At 40.0% G+C, this 24,907-nt stretch overlaps 9 protein-coding genes across 11 annotated transcripts; 5 read left to right on the top strand and 4 right to left on the bottom strand.

The window, feature by feature from the left end:
- Positions 1–2,057: 2,057 nt before the first annotated feature.
- Positions 2,058–4,461, bottom strand: CCT4 (chaperonin containing TCP1 subunit 4). The gene is made up of 4 exons (XM_030382896.2): positions 4,214–4,461; positions 3,178–3,970; positions 2,427–3,111; positions 2,058–2,364 (listed from the first exon to the last, which is right to left on the bottom strand). The coding sequence occupies exons 1-4, from the start codon at positions 4,317–4,319 to the stop codon at positions 2,347–2,349; spliced, it is 1,602 nt and encodes a 533-aa protein (XP_030238756.1). The 5' UTR covers positions 4,320–4,461; the 3' UTR covers positions 2,058–2,346.
- A 125-nt stretch (positions 4,462–4,586) lies between these two features.
- Positions 4,587–5,641, bottom strand: IFT43 (intraflagellar transport 43). Its single transcript, XM_018098531.3, has 5 exons — positions 5,499–5,641; positions 5,187–5,446; positions 5,108–5,131; positions 4,932–5,054; positions 4,587–4,878 (listed from the first exon to the last, which is right to left on the bottom strand). Exons 1-5 carry the CDS (start codon positions 5,535–5,537, stop codon positions 4,599–4,601), a joined length of 726 nt encoding a protein of 241 aa, XP_017954020.1. The 5' UTR covers positions 5,538–5,641; the 3' UTR covers positions 4,587–4,598.
- An 18-nt stretch (positions 5,642–5,659) lies between these two features.
- On the top strand, positions 5,660–10,012 carry PICK1 (protein interacting with PRKCA 1). Of its 3 annotated transcripts, XM_030382894.2 has the most exons (5): positions 5,660–5,796; positions 5,973–6,041; positions 6,130–6,264; positions 7,092–7,203; positions 8,535–10,012. In XM_030382894.2, exons 1-5 carry the CDS (start codon positions 5,756–5,758, stop codon positions 9,867–9,869), a joined length of 1,692 nt encoding a protein of 563 aa, XP_030238754.1. In that variant the 5' UTR covers positions 5,660–5,755; the 3' UTR covers positions 9,870–10,012. The 3 variants fall into 3 exon arrangements, with proteins under 3 accessions (XP_030238754.1, XP_030238755.1, XP_089113322.1); XM_089257196.1 differs by lacking the exon at positions 5,973–6,041 and having other exon boundaries at positions 5,679–5,796; XM_030382895.2 differs by lacking the exons at positions 5,973–6,041; positions 6,130–6,264 and having other exon boundaries at positions 5,664–5,796.
- On the bottom strand, positions 7,279–8,370 carry LOC108658394 (uncharacterized). The gene has a single exon (XM_018111067.3). It carries the CDS (start codon positions 8,141–8,143, stop codon positions 7,355–7,357), a length of 789 nt encoding a protein of 262 aa, XP_017966556.2. The 5' UTR covers positions 8,144–8,370; the 3' UTR covers positions 7,279–7,354.
- A 501-nt stretch (positions 10,013–10,513) lies between the features above and the next one.
- On the top strand, positions 10,514–13,131 carry LOC115562133 (ATPase family gene 2 protein homolog A). The gene is made up of 3 exons (XM_030382931.2): positions 10,514–10,986; positions 11,043–11,543; positions 11,597–13,131. Exons 1-3 carry the CDS (start codon positions 10,578–10,580, stop codon positions 13,093–13,095), a joined length of 2,409 nt encoding a protein of 802 aa, XP_030238791.1. The 5' UTR covers positions 10,514–10,577; the 3' UTR covers positions 13,096–13,131.
- Positions 13,132–14,548: 1,417 nt separating this feature from the next.
- LOC115562134 (thiamine transporter 1) lies at positions 14,549–16,213 on the top strand. Its single transcript, XM_030382932.2, has 2 exons — positions 14,549–15,997; positions 16,066–16,213. Exons 1-2 carry the CDS (start codon positions 14,836–14,838, stop codon positions 16,203–16,205), a joined length of 1,302 nt encoding a protein of 433 aa, XP_030238792.1. The 5' UTR covers positions 14,549–14,835; the 3' UTR covers positions 16,206–16,213.
- A 307-nt stretch (positions 16,214–16,520) lies between these two features.
- On the top strand, positions 16,521–18,428 carry spict (magnesium transporter spict). Its single transcript, XM_030382926.2, has 3 exons — positions 16,521–16,668; positions 16,922–17,225; positions 17,281–18,428. Exons 2-3 carry the CDS (start codon positions 16,955–16,957, stop codon positions 18,135–18,137), a joined length of 1,128 nt encoding a protein of 375 aa, XP_030238786.1. The 5' UTR covers positions 16,521–16,668; positions 16,922–16,954; the 3' UTR covers positions 18,138–18,428.
- A 337-nt stretch (positions 18,429–18,765) lies between these two features.
- LOC108649993 (protein D3) lies at positions 18,766–19,884 on the top strand. Its single transcript, XM_018099113.3, has one exon. The coding sequence runs from the start codon at positions 19,002–19,004 to the stop codon at positions 19,758–19,760; it is 759 nt and encodes a 252-aa protein (XP_017954602.1). The 5' UTR covers positions 18,766–19,001; the 3' UTR covers positions 19,761–19,884.
- A 1,268-nt stretch (positions 19,885–21,152) lies between these two features.
- On the bottom strand, positions 21,153–24,330 carry LOC149091623 (uncharacterized). The gene is made up of 3 exons (XM_089257904.1): positions 22,324–24,330; positions 21,437–22,263; positions 21,153–21,370 (listed from the first exon to the last, which is right to left on the bottom strand). Exons 1-3 carry the CDS (start codon positions 24,125–24,127, stop codon positions 21,296–21,298), a joined length of 2,706 nt encoding a protein of 901 aa, XP_089114030.1. The 5' UTR covers positions 24,128–24,330; the 3' UTR covers positions 21,153–21,295.
- Positions 24,331–24,907: the final 577 nt, after the last annotated feature.

Raw genomic sequence — 24,907 nt, 5'->3', positions numbered from 1 at the left:
CAATGAAAATATGAAATGAGCGACAAAAAGGAAACTTTTTTTTTCCCTATTTTATTTTACTTTTTATTCTTTTTCATTAAGCAAACAAATGGAACAAAGAAACAAAGCGAAAATCAAACTGAAAAAAAAATGGGAACGAAATGCTGTAAAGTGTGAGTGGGACTAGTATATAACTAGGAGACCCCCCCAAAAAAAAAAAGAATCCTCTTCGTAAAAAAATCACAAATTCAATATTTGCACATACAAACAAATGCGAGTCCCTAGACGAAGCACGAGAAGAACGAAGGACCCCGTTGGACCCCTTCTAACTGCGCTCTTGATGAGGTCAAAGCAAACAGACCAACGAAATTGTGGCAAAGTGCTCAACGCTGTGGGCTATATGAAAAAAAAGGCCAAAATGTAAGCGTCTGGGCAGGGATAGACTGAGAGATACCCTAGAAACATGGATGGGGTAAGAGATATTGTTTATATATATATATATAGAATAGGGCAAGTAGCAGTTGCTCAAGAGTAATAACTAAGTTGAATATTTTTTGATTCATGAACTATGCATATCGTTCATTTGACTAGTTCAGTTGGGGCCTAACCAATTTATATATACTAATTCCATTCGATATTTAAGATCAATTTTAGTTCAGTATGCAGACCAATCGATGGAACTTGCTCGTTGAAAATAATTATTTAATGATTTTAGTTAATTAATATTATGGCTTTAACTGAACTCACCAAAGGTAATAATGAATCATTTAAATTGTAAACTTTAAGTGAACAATATATAAGATTAGAGCTAAATTTGCCCTTATGTTACAAAGAGTTTCATTTGAATCAGATGGCCGCATTTCATATATTTTCAATGAGTATCAATATGAAATTTGAGTACCTCATATTAAATTCAGATATTCTCTTAATTTATAATATATACTTATTGCAATAATTTTCTTTCAGTTCGAGCTTACATAAAATACCCCATTTTACTTAATTTTTACTTTTATGGGCATCAAATAGAAAACTCAAGTTAAATTCAAGTATCATCCCTGCCCAAAAGTATGCCGCGAAATCTGGAAATCACATTAAAAATGGTTGGACTTTAAAACATGGCAGACCAAACAAAATTTGCATGCCACACCCTCGAAAAAAAAAAACCCACTAAACAACCCTCGCTGAAGCTCAACAACTTTTGTGCTTCGAAATCAAAGCAACAGGAGACAAAACAAATCGTAAAGAAAATCCCAACCCCCTGGAGAAGAAAATGTTTGAAATCGAAACCATTTTGTAGTCGAGCCTTTACGCTTTGACATGTTTACACATTTAATTAACTAACACGCGCCCCAAAAACTTCCGATTCGTGGACTTCCCCGGCCTGGGAGACTAAACGAAACAGCCAAAGAAAAATGAGGACTTTTCCCTTATTTTTCTCGCCTTTTTTTTGACAATTTGAAACCATTTCAAGTGGTTTAATCATTTAACGCACATCATATAAATCGCATCAAGTGATTTTTATTTACTCGTACAACAAAAGGAATGTCCCGGGTAAAAAGGGCGCAAATCCTTTGAAATTTTAGCACTACTAAAGCAAAAGGAATTTCTCACTTTCAACAATGCGTCAAAACGGATATAAATAGCAAGAAATTTCGCAGATCTAATGACATTAATCATTTTTAGTTGTCCACAAATTAGAAGCAATTGGCCGGCATTGTACGGCTTAACTATAAAAGTGAAATATTCCTGACTCATTTTTGTTTTCAGCATATTTTTAGTTTTTTTCTTTTTATTGTGAATTTTTTCTTGGCGTCCTATTCTATAATTTAATTTTAAATGTTATAATTTGTTTTATAAATTGTGTGAGGTTATGTAAAACTTAATTTTATCCTGAGATTTGTTTTTTTTTTTTTTTTTCATTTTTATGGAGTGCTACGGAAAAAAATATTTGAATTGCCCGCCAAAGAAAATGTATGCTACACTATTTCTACAGATATGGCAACGCCAGATCCCAAATGTGATTGCGAGTGGCAGCTGTGAAGCAAATACCAAATTTAAAAACTAATACAAATGATTCATTTCGTTGTTAATACAAAGCGAAATACATAGTTTTTTATTTAAATGTTAAATACATATTAACTTGTAGTGTATATCATGTGAATTTTATTCATATAAAGGCGGCAAGATGCCGCAAAATGGAAACGTTATGGATGGTGTGTGTGTTTCTTTCTCATATACGTGTGTGTGCGTAGGTATATGCGAGTGTGAGTGTGTGTTAAATGAAAATGCAAATAAGTAGAGCTTGCAGCCGGGATGAGAGCGCACAAATACACAGAACGATAAGAGTTGCCGGCAAAGCCAAACTGCTTAGCTCATCGTGTTGATCTGCAAAAAAAATATAAATGAATAACAGTTACACAAATACTTAATAAAGAGATGCAACTCACAATATCATCAATCTTCAGTATGGAGCGTATGGTCTCGGTGGCCAGTGTAATGGCCGATGTGCTCACTAGAAGCGGCTGCACCACATTCTCTGCCAAAATGTCGGTAATGGCGCCCTTGCGCACATTGATGCCGGCTGTCTTTTCGCCCTGAGCATGACGATTGCGCAGCTCCGTCACCGTAGCAATTGGATTCAAGCCGGCATTCTCGGCCAAAGTTGATGGAATCACCTCTAGGGCATCCGCAAATGCACGATAGCAATATGCATCTACACCCTCGACGGTTTGCGCCAGTGCAGCCAGCTGCAATGCCATCTCAATCTCTGGTGCGCCGCCGCCTACAATTTGAGCACGCTTCTTCACCAAACAACGCACCACACACAGAGCATCGTGCAACGAGCGTGCAGCCTCCTCCAGAACGAGCTTATTGGAGCCACGGCAGATAATGGAAACGGTGCGTCCTTGATTTTGAATGCCAGTGATCTTGACGAACTTGTTGGTGCCACTGGCCACCTCCTCGACGAGATCTGCGCTCGACAAATTCTCAGCTGTGAAATGATCCAGCGAGGCAATTGGACGACAATGCAATGATTTGCACACAAACTCAATGTCCTCGCGTTCCACGTCCTTGACAACCAAACACTTGATCTTGTCAAGGAAATGCTGAGCCAGATCCGAGACGGCATCACTATAGATACGTAAAATTAAGTTAAATATTGTATTCCACAACTAACATCAAACTCAAATAACCCACCGCAAAATGGACTTCTGTACAAGGAGGACATTGCAGCCCGCCTTCTTGATCTGCTTCACGATATTCAAAATATAGGAGCGCTCCTCCTTGAGTACACGATCCATTGCTGCATAATCGCTAACAATCACATTGTGATCCATGTCGGTTTTTGGTGCCGAAATACAGAATTGAATGAGACCAATCTTTGCTTTCTCAATACGTTTGGGTGCATTGGTGCCGGCCGAGCGGCTGGTGAAGACCAAGCCCTGGACCAGTTCCGTATCTTCAACGGTGCCGCCCAAGCTCTGAATAACCTTAATGTTCTTTAGATCCACCGATGCCTCTTTGCCTGGTTCGGTGACCTTTAGCACTGCGTCCACAGCAATGGGAGCGAGCAGGCTGCTCTGCTGGGAGACAACTTTGGAGTTGAGCGATGTGGAAGCACTCTTGATCAAAGTATCGCGGTCCTTGAGTTCAATAGGAGTCGACATTTGAGTGAGAATCTCCACAGCTTTGTTCGAGCAGCGTTGGAACGAATCCGAAATGGCAGTGGGATGCAAACCCTTCTGCAGCAGTTTCTCGCATGCCTCCAACAAGGCACCGGCAATGACCACAACGGAAGTGGTGCCATCGCCAGCCTCCACATCCTGGGCACGGGACAGCTCAACCAACATTTTGGCAGCGGGATGCAGGACATTCATCTGCTTCAAAATGGTCGCACCATCATTGGTAATGGATACTTCTCCATTGCCAGCCTGGATCATTTTGTCCATGCCGCGAGGACCCAAGCTGGTACGAATGGCATCGGAGACAGCTGCAAAAAGAATCGATTAGTAAGAATCCCATACCGAAACACATGACTCATGGACTGTCATCACTAAGAAGCTTCCAGACGGCAGCCGGCAACTGCTTTTTATTTATGCATTTAAATACAATATCTTACCCTACCAACAACAAACATGCAACATAATTGACAATAAGTACCATAAATAACCTTTCTACATGCATTTTATGTTACAACTTAGCATATTTCTACAATAACCACATATATTCTTACCCTTTGCCGCCTGTATATTCGACAGCCTCACATCGGTTGGCTTTGACTTGTCTTTAAAGGTCTTTGATTTCGGCGGAACACCAACTGTTCTGGATTTCGGCGCCATTGTTGTATGATTGATTTAATTATAAGCAATTTATAATTTTTTAACACAATTTTCAATGCGATTAACACAGATTAAAAAATGTCTACAACTATGATTTTTCGCTGCCCCGTGACAGATAGTGACGGAAAAAACTTCAGCAATGCTATCGATTTATTCTCGATAGCTTTTTTTGGTATTATTTAGCATCTTTTTATATGCGTCCCTTATTGCATAGCAATTTGAATTTTAAATTAAACCGCGATTTTATTTATATATTGCAATTATTCGGATTTCATAGAATCAATTGTATTTAGCTGTAGGCGGCACTTCATCGGGCCCAATCTCTGTCTTTTCCGGCATACCAACATTCAATGTCTTATCCGAATTTATTTGCGCAGTTATCTCTGTAAAGAGTTTATCCCATTCCCAAATTTCGTCCGGTTCATCCAAGCTTTCCTGGACCTGTAAGCAACGTGTCAATATGGTCAAATCCACGTCTTCTATTGCTGAAAAGGCATTTTGTGAGAGCAGATCGGAGCTTAGCTCTTTAAATGCAACATCGCGACTAATAGCGACGCTTCTGTAAGTTAAGTAAATTATTATTATATCAAGTCTATATAAAAAGTATCTTACGACGCAGGCTCAACAATTTCATTAAGCAATATTTCATCTCTGACATCATCTAAATCCGGTATAATAGGTATATCATCCGTTGGTATTGAACTTGTAGCGGATTTGATCACTTGAAAGCGTTCGCTATAAATTTGATATTAATTATGTGAGCTAATATAAAAGCTGTAGCTGCTTACTCATCAAATGAATTCTTCTTGGATCTATAAAAAATAAATTCGTATTAGATAAAATTAGAATTTAAAACCTTTTACTTACTTAAGTCCCTTTAAGCCAGAATCTGCCCAGCCACCAGAGACGCGCCTGATGGGCGGTCGACTTGAATCAAATTCATTATTATATGTTGTAGGTGTTGTAGATGTGGGACTGCTACTATCATTTTGTATGTCCAACGTAATATCTATGGATATATCTTTATTCAATTTGTGTGTCGACGCAGCACTCGATGAAGATCCTGCTTGATTTTCCTCTTTCAAGACGTCGCGACTCTTTGAGCGACGACCCTTGCGTGCAGTGGTCTATAAATATACACAATTATATAAATTATAGTTTTACTTAATTCAATTTAACCTTTCTTATAGTCATTTTCAGTTCTTCAGCCCAATCCATTGCACAAATTATTTATTGTTTATATTTTTTCGCGTTGCCTAGGCAACAAGTTGTATTCACAGTGCTGTAAAGTAGCCAACAGATAGTATCGCCAAATATCGATATTATTCGATAAAAAACTGTTTTGGTTTTTCTTAAACAGCCAAGTTCACGTCAGAAGTGTATGGGAAGGCTCTAAGGCCTGTTTAAAATAGTAAATAAATAAGAAAACTGCCAAAATGCTGACGGACGACGATGATTTCTTCTACGAGGATAAAATGTAAGTATAGGAATGCATGCATATACGCTTGCATATGTAAATACAATTCATGGGTTAAGCGTGAAACAGAAAAGCTTTGCCATTTGTCTGAATTAAAAAAATCAATAATTGGGCCAACATATTGTTTATGATAACTCAAATATAAACATAAATAATGTAATACAAAATTTAATTAGAAAGCAAACAAGCGAGACTACGCCAGTGCTAATACAATTAAATGAGGATTTCATGGCCGACTTTGAGGCGTAAGTATCGGGTGGAATAGGAATCAATAGCTCTGCGTCTATTTCTCTCTGTATGTACATATACATAAATATATCTGATTCCTAAAAGTTCGAAACAAAAATTGGAGGATTTAAAAGTCACTGCGGCCACCGATACAGAGACTGCCGTGTTTTGCACTGGCCTCGAGCCAACACCAGATCGATATGGACTCTATAGTAAACAAAAATACGAGCTAGATCGCTTGTAAGTCAAAATTTCTTGACTCAGTAAACCGTTAGAAACGTTATGAATTGTTATATAAAGCATATACTTCATGTAGTGTCTCAAAAGCTAACCCAAACCTAGACGGAGACAAAGCGTATTTATTGTATGCCTCCTTCTTTATTTTGTGAGCTCCTTGAGGCTAAATTTATTTATTTTTTAATAGCGTAAACATAAGAATATATGTGTGTAGTTCATTTAAAAATAACATCATTATGTTTTACTTGGATCCAAAAAATATAACTGCTAGAACGTCATTTTTTAGAGATATATCCTATATTATGAGAATATAGAACCTAATGGAATATTAGATATATTCCGATTTATTACGATAACTACTAGAAGATTGACATAAAGACATATGTACATATTTTTATAGTCAAAATATATTGGACAACGAATAAAAAAAATAAAAAAAAATATAATATATTTTAAAGTTTTTAGTACGATACTATAAAGGGTTATATACCTCTGTATCTTAAAATAAATTTTATATTATACAAAAATCAAATATAAATAGTTAAAGGTACATTGTTTCAGATAGAAATTTATTTGGAACCCATTTATAACAACGCTAAAGCTATTATTAAATTATTTTTAATTTTAATCATTCTAAAATTCAAATTACAGAAAGCGTTTATTTTTAAGTTTATTAACAGCTCTTATGGCTAATTAGAGAATTGCACAAATCGATGTGAGTAACGCACGCTTATTGCTCTAACAAAAAGCTTCCACATAGGTCTAGACTATATGAATATATATATGCCAATAACTCCAGATAAATCGAACTTCCATTCAAACATTTGCAGGGGCATGACTGTGAGCACGAATGCAGTTGTGATTACGAAGGATCAGAGCAATCTAATCGGCATTAGCATTGGAGGCGGTGCGCCAATGTGTCCGTGTCTCTATATAGTGCAGGTAAATGGCACAAAAAATAATAATAATACTCTAATTTTCACCAACAAAAATCCCTAGTTAATCGAATATGAAATTACATTTTCAAAGAAATTTATTTATTTTGCACAAAAATGTAATGTAAATGTAAAAAAAAATCAGTTGAAATTTTTTTTCAGATAATTGCTGTAGATCGCTTCCAGGGATTCGGTGTAGCCTTGAAATTGGTTAATTTGCGGGCCTGGACATATTCGTCGTGACAGCGTTGCGCCCACTCGATCGCCTTTCGTTGCCAGCGTGCCTCCTGCTCCCGCCGGTTCCACAAATCGAACTGTTTGCGCAGCTTGCCCCGTTCCACCGACTTCAGATGGAACGGTTCAGTCTTCACAATGCTCGATAAGATGCGCGGCACGAACGGAGGCTGTCGCCAGCTCTCCGAGGCTTGGCTCAACTGCGGTCGCAGCGTCACCTCCTTCATAATCTGTTGTTCCAGATTCGCCCGTTCCGTCTGCCAACGTTTGGCCGCTTCCATAGATTTCATTAGCGTGTGTGGCGTTTGCGGTTTGGTCAGGTTGTACAAGCATTTCAGTTGACGCGTTCGATTTCGTATTTCCCAGCGTTTGTGCATCAACTTGAAATTGGGGACCGCATGGCTATGGAACTGGCATTGCCGGCTTTGCTCCTGCTGCAATTGACGCAGCTCCTGCTGCCGATTGCGGTCGTACACACGCTGTATGCTGCACACCTTTGGCGAGCCGCGCAGCGTCTTCTTTTTAATCCTTTTCGAAGTCATCCTCATCTTGTCCAATCCCGCCTGCTGACGCAACAACTTGTTCGAATTATTCTCCAATACTATGGATTGCAAGCGCGCGTCCAACTGTTGCACGCGGTTCGCCAGTTTCGATTTCGGCCTCTCCTGCCGCGAGTCAACCTCTCTGTCTCTATACCAATGGGAAAACGTCATGGTCTCTGGGTATCGTTTCGACAGGTTTTCGTCTCGAATTTCAAAAAAACGCAATTTCGCTAAACTGAATTTTCACTAAACTCCTTTACATTACATTTTAATTTGATTCACACAATAATTTATTTATATTTTTTTTTTAAACCGATTTGCTACAAAATTAAAATATTGAAAATGATTTGCAGATCAAAGCAAATCTGTCAAAAAGGTTTTCCAAAAATAAAGCTAGCTTGTTTTAAGATTTTGAACATGTTTATCTTTATATATTAAGACATAGGTCAATTTATTTTTAATAATTATTATATAGACCAAAGTCTATTTTAGGGTATATATTACATGTATCGTATATATCGATATTAATGATATTAATTTCTAATATTCTCTTCCATTCCAGGTCTTCGATGGCACTCCCGCTGCCCGCGAGGGCTCCCTGCAATCAGGCGATGAATTGCTCGCTGTAAATTCGGTGAGCGTTAAGGGCAAAACCAAGGTGGAGGTGGCCAAGATGATTCAAACAGCTACGGATGAGGTGACCGTGCACTACAACAAACTACATGCAGATCCCGAACAGGGCAAAACGTTGGACATAATCCTGAAGAAACTGAAGCATCGCATTGTGGACAATTTGTCGAGCAATACGGCTGACACGCTGGGTCTATCGAGGGCTATACTATGCAATGATTCGCTGGTCAAGCGACTGGAAGAGCTGGAGGGCACAGAGCTGATGTACAAAGGATTGGTGGAGCATGCGCGGCGCATGCTGAAGGCCTATTACGATCTATTGCAGACATACAAAAGCTTTGGCGATTGCTTCACCCAGATCTCGGCACATGAGCCGCAACAGCGAGCCAGTGAAGCATTTCGTACTTTTGGTGAATTTCATCGTTCGCTGGAAAAGGACGGATTGGCTATCATCAAGCAAATTAAACCCGTGCTCGCAGATCTGGGCACGTATCTGAATAAGGCCATACCCGACACAAAATTAACCGTGCGACGTTATGCGGATGCGAAGTTCACCTATCTCTCCTATTGCCTGAAGGTCAAAGAGATGGACGATGAAGAGCATGGCTTTGCGGCGTTGCAGGAGCCGCTCTATCGCGTCGAGACGGGCAACTATGAATATCGTTTGATTCTGCGCTGTCGTCAGGATGCGCGCAGCAAGTTTGCCAAGCTACGCACAGATGTGCTCGAGAAAATGGAGCTGCTAGAGTGCAAACATGCAATGGATTTGAATAAGCAGCTGCGCAGCCTGCTCGATAGTTTGGCAGAGCTGCACAGAAGCTTGGTGGCACGTCTAGACTCTCTACCTCCTCTCTTCCCTATTGAAGTGGACTTTAAGGAAACGGATTTTCAATACAAATCGAGTACGCTCAAGCCCCAGGAGCTGGATGATGATGAAATTGAGGCGAATTCCACATCACGTTCCCATAAGGTAACATACGGCAGGGAAGCAGTCGAGCAGCCGGCGCCCATTATCAATGTGGAACTAAAGGAACCCACAGCTGCGTCCAATGCCAACGACAACGAATCCCTGCTCAAGGAGCTGGGTTTGCACGATGTGGATTTGCTTTCTAATCCGCACACTATTAGCAATCAAACGGATTCCATTTCGGCACAGAATGATGGTTACGATTTTGATTTATTTTTGAATCAAGCAAATGCTACGACCAGCCTCGAACGCGATCTGATGTCAGCCAATGCCAGCGAAACTGATTTGCTGCTGCAATAGACTTTTGTGTACAAAGAGAATTTCCTTCATTAGAATCGAGCTAATTTTCTTACTGTTTGTTTTACTATTTTCCTGTATATATGTTTAAGTGTATGTGAAATTAGATATATTGATCAGAAAATGAATAATAAAACTAGAAAATACATAACTATCTTTAGGTATCGATACCATAATTCAAAAGCTTTTTACCGTTACATACATAGCCATTAACAGTGCGCACTGACACAGCTGCTAATTAAAAACTAAATCTTATATGCATATGTATTCACCGCACCAGCAACGTGTGCAAAATATACATAAAAAAAACAATGCCACGGAGTTTATATAACTTTGGTCATAAATTTCAAAATTAAAGTTTACGCCCGACAAATTCACGAGCTGCGCGCTCTGCTCAGTGATTGTCCTTGTCCCACTTTTGCCGTTCGTTGCGCACGCAAGCAGCTGATTGGCAATGCAACAGGTAAACAATATATCTAGATAAGCTGAGAATATTGAGCTACTTGCTCATCCTACATAACCATATGCAATACATATTCTAAACAAAAACCAAGACACTTTCTTGGACTATATTTCAAGTTTAAATTCCAATTTACACGCTGCGCACTCTGCTTAAATTTGTAACCATTCACATTAATTGCCAGTCACTGCGAGTGCCGACACAATCAGCTGTTTGGCAAAATGTAAACAAAACGTGCTCCGTTTGCCGACATGCCGCCAAAGTCGAGTAATAAAAAGAACCAAGCTACTTGGTTTCACTGTGAGAAATGTAATGTGCACATAACAAGCAAATCACGGGACACACACGAACGAGTATGTTCTCTAGCGGAAGACGTAAGTGGCGCAGCTGTGGAGACAGAATTTGTGCGCGATGGAACCCTTTATACGAGCAGTGTGCAACAGAAAAATTTTGAAGTGGAATCTTTGAAAGATCTACCGCCGAAATATGCCAATACCCTTCTATTTATGTCAGAGGGTGCCATACAGCTTGCCCAGTTTCATATTGGGCAACAGGTGGTTATAGAACCTGCATTGGAAGAAGCTAAAAATCCTGCGCTGGTGCGCATTCTTTGGCCCATTTCGGAGCAGTTTCTTACGACTGTTTTCGCCACAGCAGAAGGTAGAGTGGAGATCTTGACTAAAGGAAAATTAATAATGAATGATCTTCTATTACAGATTATAGACAAAATTGGTCGGCATTCCAAGGCAAATTACTACGCATTTCAGCTCTGAATCACGGTCAACTTTATGCCGCTGCCAGTGTGTCTCTAAGGCATTCAAATTCCAGCGAATCCGAACTGGAGTCAATGCATCTGCCAGATGTGGCGGCAGTACTCAAGCGCAACACTGTGAATCAAATATACAGGGAGGGCAGCGAACTACATTTAAATTTCTTCAACAAACCCTTGACTTTTCGATTGGAAAGCTGGCAAGGAGTGGAGCAAGATGCTCTAGAGGATGCACTGGCCAATCTAAGCTTGGCCAACACACAACAATTTGTGCAAATAACAAATGCGACACGGCTGGAGATATTACTGAATGAGGAAAAAGTCGAACAGCAGACGCTCGAACTGGATCAAGAATTAAGTAAAAGAAAGATTGGCGGACTGGAAAAGCAAATTCAATTGGTGGAAGAAAGCATGGACTTTGCACTAGGCTACAAGCCAATGCCAAAAGGTAAGTGAATATATATTTAGCTATATTTTATTGAAGAGTATTTTTTTTTGTAGGTATCAAAATATCTCGTGGTTTGCTGCTCTATGGCGCCAGCGGCTGTGGCAAGTCCCTGATCTGTGAGGCCATGTGTTCGTCGGCTCAGAGAAGCAACAAAAATGTCCAAATCATTAATATTAACAGCGGCGAGGTGTTCAGCAAATTTCTAGGAGAAACAGAACAAAAGCTGGCAGCATATTTTGACCGCGCCTACTCGCATTATCCACACCCCTCGCTGATTATCCTGGAGGATATTCACACACTCTGCCCTAAACAGGATTCCAATGATTTGGTCAAGCGCGCCTCGCTGGCATTGCTCTCCCAACTCGATCAGCTTAGCAGCGGCTGTCGGGTGGAGACGAGTCGCACATTCTTGCTGGCCACGAGCTCGCAAATCGATGCACTGCATCCGAGCATTAGGCGTGCGGGTCGTTTGGATTGTGAATTGGAGCTGGGACCACCTAATCCAACTGCTCGCAAGGAGATTCTGCAATGTCAGCTGCAGCAATTGGAGCATAATATAAAAGATGCCGAATTGGAGCACATTGCGAGCATCACACATGGCTATGTGGGCGCCGATTTGGTTAATCTCGTATATACAGCCACGCTAGCTACACTGAAGGAGGAGCCTCGCCCTCTAGAGCTACGGGACTTGCAAGCAGCACTCACACAAGTCAAGCCCTCAGCTATGCGCGAGGTGCTCATTGAGAGTCCAAATGTACTTTGGTCAGATATCGGGGGCCAGGCTGCACTGCGTCTAACTCTTCAACAGGCCATCGAGTGGCCGCTGCTGCATGCCGATAAATTTCAGCGCCTGGGTATTAAGCCACCGCGTGGTGTTCTCATGTTTGGTCCGCCTGGATGCTCGAAGACAATGATAGCCAAGGCGCTGGCCACGGAAAGTAAACTCAACTTCCTATCCATTAAAGGCCCGGAGCTCTTCTCGATGTGGGTGGGCGAGTCGGAGCGTGCGGTGCGCGAGGTCTTTCGCAAAGCTCGCCAAGTGGCGCCGGCGATTGTTTTCTTCGACGAAATCGATGCGATTGGCGGAGAGCGATCCGAGGGTTCTGCTGGTGGCTCGTCGGTCAAGGAACGCGTGCTTACCCAGCTGCTGACCGAACTGGATGGCGTGGACGCTTTGCACAATGTCACCATTGTAGCGGCCACCAATCGCCCAGATATGATAGATAAGGCATTGCTCCGGCCCGGCCGCATAGATCGAGTCTGCTACGTGGGCTTGCCAGAGGCGGCGGCACGTCGCGAAATCCTCCTCATCAAGTTGCGTGCCATGCCATTGGCTGAGGATGTGATTGTCGATCAGCTGGTAGAACTCACCGAAGGCTATTCGGGTGCAGAGATTCAAGCTGTTTGCCATGAGGCAGCGCTCAGCGCTCTGGAGCAGAGCTTCGAGGCAGAACTCGTGCATTGGCGACACTTCGAATCGGCGCTGGCAACAGTGAAGCCACGCACAAGCCCCGAGCTGTTGCGTCTCTACCAGGAATACATGAAAAAGTAGATAATAAAGTTCTCCTTTTGATGTTCTCAAAAACTATTTCTGTTTAATTTCAATTTTATTTGCTGTAGAAAGGCTTGAAAACAATTAAAATTAATTGGAAATTGATTTATAAAGTATTCGCCGCATTTCTGTAAGCCTATATACATATGTGTAATATATATTCTATATATATAGTACGATAAGTATAATTTTTTCGACTACCCTTATATACTTTAAATATTTACTTTTTTTTACCTATTTCATATTCATATATAGATAATAATTTGTTACCTAATTTTCATTTTTTAATTCGTTGCCCAAACCTTTTTTTAAATTCGTATATAAGGGGATTTTTCTATATTTTAATTCAATTCTAATTTAATTTATTCGAACATACATATATTTGCTTTTGTGTCTCATTCGCATATTGTTTTATTGACTAAATTATTTTGGGATTTTTTTTTCTTTTTCTTTTTTGGAATCACTTTTTTAGCACTTCATCACATAACATCGTAAGCTATCATAAATTCGTAAAAACCTAAACGATATAGATTAATCAAGGCAAGCCACTATATAGAGTTATATATGTATGAATATTAACTGTCTGTGATAAGATTCAGTTTTATCAGTCTGCCAAATCTAAGAAAAAATAAATAAGAGGGAGGAAAGTTGGAGAACTGCATAGTTGACTATTCGCTACCCTGTAAAAAGTGCAATAATTGAGAATAGAAAAAAGCGTCTCGAATTGTATGAAACTAATGTTCATATGGAATGACGTTATAGAAACTATATATGTATATTTAACAATATAAATGATTTCACTGGCTTGTGGATTTAATTAATAATATGCGAAGCTACAAAAGTATATGGAATATAAATTTCGGTCAGAATTTACGAATTGGCAGACAAATATAATGATATAATCGAATACAGTTCTAGATATCAAGTCGCGTCAATAACCTTGTTTTAAAGTGTTACAAGTTCAATGACAAGCTTGTTATACCCATAAATAAAATAAAACCGATTTGATTGCCCAATTGAAAAAGCTCTACAATGCTAATAGTAAATTTAACATATTCTGCATATATGCTAAAAAATATCCTGTAAATTCAATATATAATTAATACAATTTTATTTTTAAATTTTTTATAAATTTATATATGCAAATATTTTTATGATATTTATATATATATTTTTTTTTTAATTTTATAACAGTTTTTATTTGTTTATTATTTTTTATAATTTGAAAATACCGCTTTAAAATATTTCACAACATATACAAAATATGTGACAAAATTTTTTAATGCTTAAAAATAACATTTTTTAATATATATAAATAGATTTTTTAAAATATATTTTTATAAATAAAACAAAATAAATACGTATTCGAACTAAATTAGATCGCTTAATTGTAAGCTAACATTTTTTTGAAGTATTTTAAAGTTCAGGGTATTACGTCGTCAATATATATATAAGTACATCTATGTATGTATGTATCTAGTACATAGGTATATTGCTTGTTTTAAATTGTTAAATATTTTATGCTTCGGCTGGCAATTTGAAACGTTTTTTGGAAGAAAGCGATAGGTCGCTTTTGCTTTCAGCTGACCGTCAGCGAATCGTCGCGAGTCGCGTTGCGCCTCTGATCGGATCGGAACAGTTGTTGTCGAGCAGCCGTTGCGGTTACGACACCCAATCAAGTAGCCGCAATATATTTACATTAACGAGCGTGAGACCTTATCGGCTGCTTCTCCAGTTGAGATGCAGAGCTGGCTAAAAATTTCTTTGCTCTTGTGTCTGTTCGGGTTCTTTCGCGAGCTGAGACCCTCAGAACCCTTTGTTACCGAGTATTTGGCTGGCGATTGGGGCAATGTGACAACAGAGCAAATCTATCAGGATGTTTATCCCTTTGGCACCTATGCCGTGCTCGCCCAATTGGTGATCGTGTTTCTCATTACGGATCTGCTGCGCTACAAGCCGATTATTGTGCTCTCCTCGATAGCGGGCATCATTTTGTTCTCATTTCTGCTGTGGACAGACACCATCTTTGAGCTGCAGTTGGCACAGCTTTTCTATGGCTTCTTCACCGCCGCTGAGGTGGCCTATTACACATACATGTATGCGAAAGTGGATCGGGAACGTTATCAAGTGGTCACCGGACATACACGAGCCGCGATTCTGGCTGGCAAATTTCTCGGTGGCGTGATTGCCCAGCTGCTCGTCTCCACGGACAGTTTAAGTTTTCGTGGCCTACATTTCATTTCACTGAGCACGCAGGTAATATCGCTGGTCATCTCAGTTCTGCTGCCAAGTGTGCCGCGAAGTCTCTACTTTTACTCCACTAAAACGCATCATTCAGAGGCAAAGGCTGATGTATTAGTTACTACAGATGAAGTTGCTCCAAAGTTCTCGTTGAGCAATGCTGGTCGCCTGCTTTGGTATCATCTGGTTTCTTCGTATACGAATCCTGTGGTGCTTCTGTGGAGCATCTGGTGGGCTCTGGCCATTTGTGGACAAATACAGGTCATTTCCTACATACAATTTCTGTGGAAGGAGCTGGCGCCCGAAAAGCAGAGTAATTATAATGGCGGAGTCGAAGCAGTGGCCACCCTGCTGGGCGCCATCGGAGCCATTCTTGCTGGCATGTTGAACAGCAATAGCAAACGCAGCCTCTACATGCTGATTAATTCCATTTGTGTCGCTGTTCTGGGCGGACTTTTACTGCTAGCGGCGTGTGGCAATAGCGTCTGGCTCGCCTACGTGAGCTACGTGATCTTCTGTGCCGTATTCTTCTTCATCATCACAGTGGCCGCTGCCATAGTGGCCGAGAACCTGGTGGACGACAGCTTCGGCCTGATCTTTGGCATCAATATGCTGGTGGCACTAGTGCTGCAAACCATTTTAACCATTGTCGTATTAACGGGTAAGTAATAAATTTAAAGGAAATGCCAATGAAATTTAATAACTAATACTTTTCATTATCTTTTCCAGACACTGGATTTGGTCTGCCTCCAAAAACGCAGTATATTGTGTATGGCGGCTATTTCATTGTCTTGGGCGCAGTTTATTTGCTGCTGCAGCTGTTACTTAAGATATTTGCGAAAAAATCTCCTGCAATAAATGCGTCTTGAATATCCATCCATAATATACATACATATGTACATATTTAGAATTTCTTGTTTACTTTTCATACCGAACATTTGTTTTAAGCAAACGAGAACTTAACATGGCATGGTTACATTACTGTTATTAACAGCAATTAACTATTTAATAAAATTAAGTGTTTCCGAAGTATTATAGAAATCTTTCCAGAATAAACTTGCTGAATAATAAGTATAATAATGTTACTTAATAATCATGTAAAATATGACGACTTTCATAAAGTGTACCTGAGAACGGTAACAAACACAGCACAACAGCGATCAGCTGTTTTTCTTTACATACGCAATCTTTTGCTGTTGCAGTCAAAATCGATATGCTACTGCAGCCCTGGTACAGACGCAATCGATGCTGTAATCGTAAAAACCAAAACAAAGTCGAACGCCTTTCGGTCTACGCGATTGCGCTATATTTGCATGGCAGCTAAGAATACAAGTGCGTTTGTTTTATTGAGTATAAAGAGAGTTGTTTATGTTAAGTAGCACATATATACATTTATATATGAGTGTGTGTCTAAAGTGCAGGTCGCTAGGGCGAATGTGACTCACTCAAAAACAACTTGCAGCTGATTACGGTTGAATATCGTGTGTTTATCTGTGCGGGTGTGTGTGTGTGTATATATTATACATATATGCGTTGCGTGTGTTTGGCCTTAAGTAATTATTTGTGCTCTTTCTTCATTTTACAGAGTTGCGGTTAAGAATATTCATATAGCTGACAAATGAGTAGTGAAGCCTCATTACTGCCGCCTGCTGTGGCCACCTCCCCCATTAGCGGTGCATCTGACTCAAATACCTTAACTGAGACCATCTCGAATACAGATTTTTACATTGGCGTCGGCTTAGCCATTTCATCATGTTTCTTTATTGGCTCCAGTTTTATTATTAAAAAGAAAGCACTCTTAAGGCTTAGCAGACATGGCGAAGTGCGCGCTGCAGCTGGAGGATTTGGCTATCTGCGTGAATGGATTTGGTGGGCGGGGCTGCTAACAAGTGAGTCATAAATGCAAAATTCTTATATCGCAATACTCATTTAATATACTTTCAGTGGGTCTTGGGGAAGCGGCCAATTTCGCTGCTTATGCCTTTGCGCCCGCCTCGCTAGTCACGCCTCTAGGAGCACTCAGTGTCATCATCTCTGCGGTTATGGCATCGCGTTTCCTTAACGAGAAGCTCAACTTGTTGGGCAAACTTGGTTGCTTCTTGTGCATATTGGGCTCTACGATTGTGGTCATCCACTCGCCGAAGGAGAAGGAAATCGAGGACCTACAAGTGCTATTCGAAATGCTACAGGATCCCGTTTTTATACTCTACATCATTTGTATATTTGGCTCATGTGCATTTATCGCCTGTTTCGTGGCTCCACAATATGGACACACAAACGTTTGTGTCTATCTATTCGTCTGCTCCGGCATCGGGTCCTTAACTGTGATGTCCTGCAAGGCACTAGGCTTGGCCATCAGGAGTACGATTGCCAATGGCTCAAATGTGTTCAGCACTTGGATGCCATGGTTCCTAATCGTCGTCACAGTAACCTTTATTGCCATCCAGATGAACTATTTGAACAAGGCACTCGATATATTCAATACGAGCATCGTGACTCCAGTTTATTATGTGATGTTCACCACCTTGGTGATTACGGCATCTGCCATACTACTCAAGGAGTTCAGCAAGATGCGTTTCGAGAATATCCTCGGCGATGTTTGTGGCTTTTTGGTGATCATCATCGCTGTGTTTATGCTAAATGCATTTAAGGATATTGATATTAATTTGTCTGATGTTCGTGGCCTGATGCGTCCCAAGATGCAACGCCTCTCGCAATATGATGAGGAAGTCCTTGTCAGTACTCATCTAAAGGAGCGTCGCTATTCGTATGGCTCCAGCGATGTCTTTCGCAAGGCCTGACATAAACAGCGCTATCAAGTTTAGTTATTCCCCATAGCAAAAGCTTGAACAAAAATTGAAATTACAATCCAAACAAAGAACACGAACTCCCATATCATTCGCATTTATCATTAAATGTTCCTTCACTCACATTTCATTAAGTCTTAGGTTTATAAGAATATTGTTTACAAGTGGAAAAGTGCGATCAGTTATTATTTCTTTTTAGGCATATTTAAAAACTTATTAAAATTGTATATACCCTTGCCAATATGTTTGTTTTAATACTTAATAAAACGAATCTTTTTTAACTTACTCATACTTTAATTTATTATCGCCAAAATCGTATAGATTTTACAAATTAGCAAAGCCAAAGCCACAATCAGTTTAAACTAAATTATTTTGCCGGGCTTTTAATTTCGAAGATCAGTGATAACAATAACAATCGAAAGCGCCTCCGTGTGAATGACAGCGATGCCAAACTAACAATTCGAAATTGTTTATTACAAATATATGATGAAAGGATATGATATCAAATTTTATTCATAGTTTTATTTCTTTAACTAAATCTTTAGAGCTTTTACTATAATTTACCCAACAAGAAAGTACATCTAGTAAGATTTGATTATATTTAAATCTCTTCACATCGAACAAATTTTTGTAGCTTTATAAGTCTACAGCTTATACAACCAAATCATGAAGTGTAAATAAAATTTTTGTTGTTAGTCCGATTTGAAATTTCGGCAATAGTCGGTAGCGATAACAAACTGCCGCGGCGCACTGTGAATGGCAGGGCTGTCAATTAAACAAATTATTTCCCCAACTATATATGTATATAATCGTGAAAATAATTTGAACATTGAGCAGCAACTGTGAACAGGCCGAAAAATGAGTGCCTTACGTTTTGGATTTACGCGCTACGTGATAAAATGTCCATTGGGTAATCAATGGAACAGCATCGTTAGGGCTGCAACAATGGCAGCTGTCAATGGGAATGTCATTAGAGGAGCCGCAACGAAAGCAACTTGCAAAACTTTTGTCATTTTACAACGAGCTTCGCCCGTGCTCATATCGTTGCGCAGTTTTTCATCCAAATCAGTCACCGGCATAATGGAGGAGAATTGTATTGTGCCCGATGTCATTTGCAAGGCACCCAAGTCCGTTCTTTCAATTGAATATGATGGCGGCATTTGCGTAAAACCCGGCGTCGTTTTGACCCCCACTCAAGTGAAGTGCGAGCCCAGTGTTAAATGGGAAGCTGATCCTTCCAAGTTGTACACTCTGTGCATGACCGATCCGGATGCACCGAGCCGTAAGGATCCGAAGTTCCGTGAATGGCATCACTGGCTGGTCGGCAACATTCCCGGCAACGACGTGTCCAAGGGTCAGGTGCTCTCGGCCTATATTGGTTCCGGCCCGCCACCAGACACCGGATTGCATCGATATGTATTTTTGGTCTACGAGCAACAGTGCAAGCTGGACTTCGACGAGAAGGCGTTGCCGAACAACAGCGCCGATGGACGCGGAGGCTTCAAGATTGCCAAGTTTGCTGAAAAATACAATTTGGGCGATCCTATTGCCGGAAATTTCTATCAGGCCGAGTATGATGACTATGTCCCCACTCTCTACAAGCAATTGGGTGCTTAGAGGCATTTGTACCCGAGGCATTTGTATGGATTACATAATGTGGGAAGGGAGTTCTTTATAAATTGTTTATTAGAAACTGATATTGTAATTGAATATTGGCAATAAAGATGCATTTAGCATAAAATTTTTTGAATTTTTCAATTTTATAAGCTCGGCCCCCTGGTGGCGTCAGCCCGGCACCAGACAGCGGATTACATAGATTTTCGAGCAAAATTCCGTTCTAGAGCTCGATGAGAAGACGTTGACGAACAAAAGCGGAAGACTTGAAGATTGCCGAATCTCTATCCTTTACAAGAATTGCCAATTGGGTGCTTAGAGAGTCATATGTATGTTAATATGTAACATTTGTATGGGTTACATAATTTGTGAAGTGAGTTCTTCATAAATCGTCAATGAGATGCTTATATTCAATTAAAAATTGACAATAAAAATAAATTTAGCATACATCTTCCTTGAGTTTTTCAATTTTACATAGATCACAAGTGCACAGCAATGCACCGTTAATAGTGATCATAAAATAGATACTGTATTTTATATCGATACTTCGCAAAGACTTAAGAAAAATTTATATTCCGATACTTGCAAATATCGGTTAATTACTATATTAAATAATAAAAATTTTGATGATCTATTTCACAATTCCGGTGAAGTGGACTTTGATAATTATGTGATCTTTTATGATCTATTTGTCTAGTAATTTCTGTGACGTGGGCTTTGATGAATATGTGCTTATGTAAACATCTATTTGTCTTTAATTATTTACACATATAACAGATGTACTATGATTAATTTTTCACCTGTATATATTATGTACTGTTGGGGTATGGTATTATTTTTTAATTTGAAATCGATTGTCAAATTGTGAAATTGAATTTAAGCTATAATTTTCTAATCTCAGCATTTGAAATGAGTTGCGGTTTCATTGGGTGCAGCTGTACTAGTGTTTTTGTTATTAGAGATGCCAAATATGAATACGATATTCGGAGTAAAGGTATTTGGAAAATATCGCTAATATTCATATATGCCAAAGCTTTAATCAAATCTATTTACTAACATTTTGGCGAAAATAACATCAGATTATAAAATACAGTACAGTATATTTTTCTACGATATTAAAAACAGCTACAAACAAATATAAGACCTTTCCTGATTAGTGGATTAAGCTATAAATATTTTGAAAATGATTTGGCTAAAGAAAATTCAAATGTTAAAAACTTAACGACTTTTTGGATATTCTCGATTTTCGGCTAGCTTTAAAGGATACGGATTATCGATACTTCTAATGTGATATCTATTTGTTAAGCTTATTAAAGCAATTAACAATTGAAACTATAATATATATGTAAAATACAAACTCTCAAAATTTCTTCAATCGTCTACAAAGTAAAATCCTTTACTATATAATGTATGCATTTATTTATTCATTCTCAATCTACAAATTTTCGCTTATGGGTGGACACATAAAAATCATTTATATGTATAATCAAATTTATATTAACTTGGGGTTCAAAATGCATACAGGTGTAGAATTTGCTTTAAGATGATGGTGCAGTGGACTCTAAAGTTGGATACTGCTGCTTGTGTTCCGGCCATTCTACCTCGCTGATAGCCTGGCAAAGGGAAATGGAAATGTTAATAGAATAGAATATTTTTGCAATGATATATTTATTTCATACCTTCAACTCGTCGAATGCCTGCTTGGCTATCCAATGGAATAACGGATTCTTCCAATCGCGCGCTATGGCTTGCAGCTCTTTGAGTCCAGTTTCCGTGGCCGGCGACGAAGTCTTTGAGATTTTCTTATATTGAGCCCACAAATAGATCATGCTGCGCATTTTGTAAGTCCAAAAATCATTTGGAACCGTTCGTATCATATTCTGAACCTTCTCGGTGTTGGGCATCTTAAGATTCTCCAAAAATGTGATATTCATCAGTGTAAATATGGACTTCATATTATTGAAATAATTGTCCGAATTCTTTTGCAATGCAAATTGCGCTTGATTAACGATAACGTCGACCACTTGTTCAGTGGTCAGACGTGGCAAATCAGGTATAAAGCAGTTGCGCAAATTGACGCTGCCAAAGGTGGCCAGCTCCTCCTTAATCGCCTCCTCGCACCACTTGTAATCCGTCCACCAGCTCTGCCACGACGTATATTTCTTGGACTCTTCCTTGATGGCCCACTCGTAGTGCAAGCGTTTGCGAATGCGTTTTACCAAGGTGCGTCCAGCATTTTTGCCTTCCTGCTCGTAATCCTGAATCTCAGCCATTGGCTCATCTTCCAGCTCTTCACCGCTTGTACTATAATTGGGCAACTGTTCGAAGAACATAATCGCATACGATTTATCCTCGGGTTGGGGCAACGCTACTTTCAGGTTGTTAACATAGGGCAGCTTGAAGCCGCCGATCAAAAATCCACGCTTAACTGCGAGCTTGCGACGCTTGATATCCGCCTTGGTCAGAGGCGCAGGAGCTGGCTCAGCCACACGCTTTTGAGCTCCGACTAAAAGGAGATATATACAAATTAGATATGCATTATATATAATTAATTAATATCGCATACCTTTGACAATCGCTTTCTCTGCTGGCTTTTGGGTTTCAATCTCCTTTTTGTTGTTGTTGTTGTTGATGCCTTTCGCTTGAGTATTTGGGGCAGCGTTGGGCGCATTCGGCGCATTCGGCTTGGGCGGCACATTAACGGGTTTAGGCTTGCCGCCATTGACAGTCACATTCCTATTAACAATTTGCTTTTGTCTTTGTGGCTGCGGCTGCGGCTGCGGCTGTGGCTGCGGCTGCTGTTTCTGTTGCTGTTGTTGTTGCTGCAGTTTCTGTTGCTGTGGTTGCTGCTGCTGTTTGGTTGGTTGTTGCTGCTGCTGTCTTGGCTGTTGTTGCTGCTGCGGTTTCTGTTGTTGTTGTTGCTGCTGCTGTGGATTAAACTGCTTGTTACGAGAAACATTGGGCAACTGTGGCTTGTTATTATAATTGATATTGTTGCTGTTAATTTGTCTGGGCGCACGTCCCTGTCCTTGTCCTTGTCCCTGATTGGGGAACGGTGGCCTATTGCCCATGGCAGCATGATTAGGCTTGGGACCCGGCGGTCCACCAATGTTCGCAGGTCCATTCCATTTATTGTTGCGATTGCCGCCGCCGCCAATCGGTTTACCCGGTCCAAAACCATAATTGTTGTTGCCCACTTGCCAGTTCGATTGGTTCTTCATCAAAGCATTGACCGTTTCCAACACTGACAAAGCGTTGCCAGTGGAACCAGAGTTGTTCGGACCGCGATAGTTGCCCGGCCCATTGCTCTGATTGTTGTTGTTGCTATTGTAAAATGGTTGTTGATTGCCGCTGTTGCTGCTATTGCTGTTGTTGTTTTTGTTGTTGTCAAAGTTTAAGCCATAATCGTTGGGCGGCTGTGGCCCACGAAAGTCGCTATTAAAGTTGCGATCATTAAAATTGTCAAAGTTTCCAGTATTATTGGGACGGCCATATGGCGCTGCCGGGCGATCATTGTTGAACTTGAAATTGGAGCCGGTGCGACTCATATGATTCGACTCTTGGCCAATGCCACAGCCACCGCCACCGCCACCACCCCCGCTGATGCCACTGAAGTTATCGGAACGTCTGAATGTGTCCAAGTTGCGATCATTATTGTAAAAACGTGATGGAGCGTTGTCCGATTTGTTGTTAATATTGTTGTTACTGTGAATGTTGCTGTAATTAAGATCGCTAATGGAACGAGTAAGGCCCAAATTGCTTGGCAGCTGTTGTTGTTGATGCTGAGGCCCACGATAATTATCAGAGCCAGACATGGAAACAGAGTTTGATCTTGGCTCAAAAGAGCGGCTAAGAAAATTTGAATGCGACTGCGACTGCGACTGCAGCGGCTTTTGTGGTCGAAAGTTATCGTCAAAGCTGCTTTTGATTGGCGCAACACTGCCATGGCTATTGCTGTTGTTAAAACGTTGATTGTTATTAGAATAATTTGAGTAGCCGACGCTGCCACTGCTGCCGCCATCGTTAGAACGTCCAAAAGTGTTTGATTGCATGTTGCTAAATTTGTTGTTATCGTTATCGAGATATCGCTGATTGTTGCCAAATTTAATGCTATCAATTTCAGAAAATCTTTGATTGTTAAAACCAATTCCGCTATTGCCATTGTTAAAACTATCCGTGCGACCATAGTTCATTGGCCGACGAAAATTGTCGTCGACTGCACTACCACCACCGTTGCCACTGATGTTACCGCTGCCACCGCCGCCGCCGGCTCCGCTGACACCACCACCGCCGCGAATTGGCGCAAAAGACGATGCATCATTGGGCTGACGACGCTGGCCTATGCCGTAGGCGCTGTATCTATAGTCCATAGCTAATTGTTCACAAATTCGTTTATTTGTTGACAATTACGCGTCGAACACGTATAATGTAAACGGCAATTTTTTTTCCGTATCTTTTTAACTAATTTCTTTTTGCTTGATGCCGTTCGAACTTGTAATATTTTCACATTTGACAGACACGCACACGCACAGGCACATACATCGACAAACGCACAAGCTCACATATACAAAGCAGTGTTGTCAAACGTCGCAATGAGCTTCATCAAACATGAACTGATTGAAAAACTACTCGTGACAGTTCACTGTTCTGGTTCAATACGAAAATTAATAAGGTAATTGTTCTGAGAATTTTATTATTTATTATTTATTTTTTAATTCATATACTCTCATATGTACAGGATAAAAAAATTCCTATGAATTTCGAACTTTTATAGTTTGTTCATTTGGAGTCGTTGTTTTTAGAACTAGTTCGGATTTACTGTTTCGTACTTTTGATGGGACTCGGAACTAAAATCATGTTTGTAACAGACACAACCAGGGCTGATTAATGTCAGTTGCAGGTAAAATATGTCAAACATATTTACAATGTCAGGTAAAATACGTCTACCTTTACATTCACATAGCCTCGCTATCCAAAATGATTGGAATCTTGCCATGAATGATTTATTGCATTTGTGAGAGTACTAAGTTGTATTTCTTAACAATTTATTCTGCGCTCCAAATGTCACACAGGTAATTATTTTTGTATTTTAGAGTAAAACTTTAATGATGTACTATTGCTGCGTACGGAAGAGCGCTACCGAAAAGCGA

This window comes from Drosophila navojoa, chromosome 3 (genome assembly GCF_054131105.1).
Source record: "Drosophila navojoa isolate 15081-1374.11 chromosome 3, UAZ_NAV_1.0, whole genome shotgun sequence".
Classification (NCBI taxonomy): Eukaryota; Metazoa; Arthropoda; class Insecta; order Diptera; family Drosophilidae; genus Drosophila; species Drosophila navojoa.
This window is presented reverse-complemented; position numbering and strand designations above follow the sequence as displayed.

Bases quoted from the DNA above. Each gene is read 5' to 3' on its own strand.
- CCT4 (XM_030382896.2), bottom strand. From the start codon at position 4,319: ATGGCGCCGAAATCCAGAACAGTTGGTGTTCCGCCGAAATCAAAGACC. The intron at 3,971-4,213 runs GTAAGAATATAT...TTCTTTTTGCAG, and splicing joins GAATATACAGGCGGCAAAGG to CTGTCTCCGATGCCATTCGT. The intron at 3,112-3,177 runs GTGGGTTATTTG...ACGTATCTATAG, and splicing joins GTACAGAAGTCCATTTTGCG to TGATGCCGTCTCGGATCTGG.
- LOC108658394 (XM_018111067.3), bottom strand. From the start codon at position 8,143: ATGACGTTTTCCCATTGGTATAGAGACAGAGAGGTTGACTCGCGGCAG.
- LOC115562133 (XM_030382931.2), top strand. From the start codon at position 10,578: ATGCCGCCAAAGTCGAGTAATAAAAAGAACCAAGCTACTTGGTTTCAC. The intron at 10,987-11,042 runs GTAGAGTGGAGA...CTTCTATTACAG, and splicing joins TGTTTTCGCCACAGCAGAAG to ATTATAGACAAAATTGGTCG. The intron at 11,544-11,596 runs GTAAGTGAATAT...TTTTTTTTGTAG, and splicing joins CTACAAGCCAATGCCAAAAG to GTATCAAAATATCTCGTGGT.
- IFT43 (XM_018098531.3), bottom strand. From the start codon at position 5,537: ATGGATTGGGCTGAAGAACTGAAAATGACTATAAGAAAG. The intron at 5,447-5,498 runs GTTAAATTGAAT...GTATATTTATAG, and splicing joins TGAAAATGACTATAAGAAAG to ACCACTGCACGCAAGGGTCG. The intron at 5,132-5,186 runs GTAAGTAAAAGG...TATTTTTTATAG, and splicing joins TCTGGCTTAAAGGGACTTAA to ATCCAAGAAGAATTCATTTG.
- LOC108649993 (XM_018099113.3), top strand. From the start codon at position 19,002: ATGAGTGCCTTACGTTTTGGATTTACGCGCTACGTGATAAAATGTCCA.
- spict (XM_030382926.2), top strand. From the start codon at position 16,955: ATGAGTAGTGAAGCCTCATTACTGCCGCCTGCTGTGGCCACCTCCCCC. The intron at 17,226-17,280 runs GTGAGTCATAAA...ATATACTTTCAG, and splicing joins GTGGGCGGGGCTGCTAACAA to TGGGTCTTGGGGAAGCGGCC.
- LOC149091623 (XM_089257904.1), bottom strand. From the start codon at position 24,127: ATGGACTATAGATACAGCGCCTACGGCATAGGCCAGCGTCGTCAGCCC. The intron at 22,264-22,323 runs GTATGCGATATT...ATCTCCTTTTAG, and splicing joins AGAGAAAGCGATTGTCAAAG to TCGGAGCTCAAAAGCGTGTG. The intron at 21,371-21,436 runs GTATGAAATAAA...TCCCTTTGCCAG, and splicing joins AGGCATTCGACGAGTTGAAG to GCTATCAGCGAGGTAGAATG.
- PICK1 (XM_030382894.2), top strand. From the start codon at position 5,756: ATGCTGACGGACGACGATGATTTCTTCTACGAGGATAAAAT. The intron at 6,042-6,129 runs GTAAGTATCGGG...GATTCCTAAAAG, and splicing joins TTCATGGCCGACTTTGAGGC to TTCGAAACAAAAATTGGAGG. The intron at 6,265-7,091 runs GTAAGTCAAAAT...AAACATTTGCAG, and splicing joins AAATACGAGCTAGATCGCTT to GGGCATGACTGTGAGCACGA.
- LOC115562134 (XM_030382932.2), top strand. From the start codon at position 14,836: ATGCAGAGCTGGCTAAAAATTTCTTTGCTCTTGTGTCTGTTCGGGTTC. The intron at 15,998-16,065 runs GTAAGTAATAAA...TATCTTTTCCAG, and splicing joins AACCATTGTCGTATTAACGG to ACACTGGATTTGGTCTGCCT.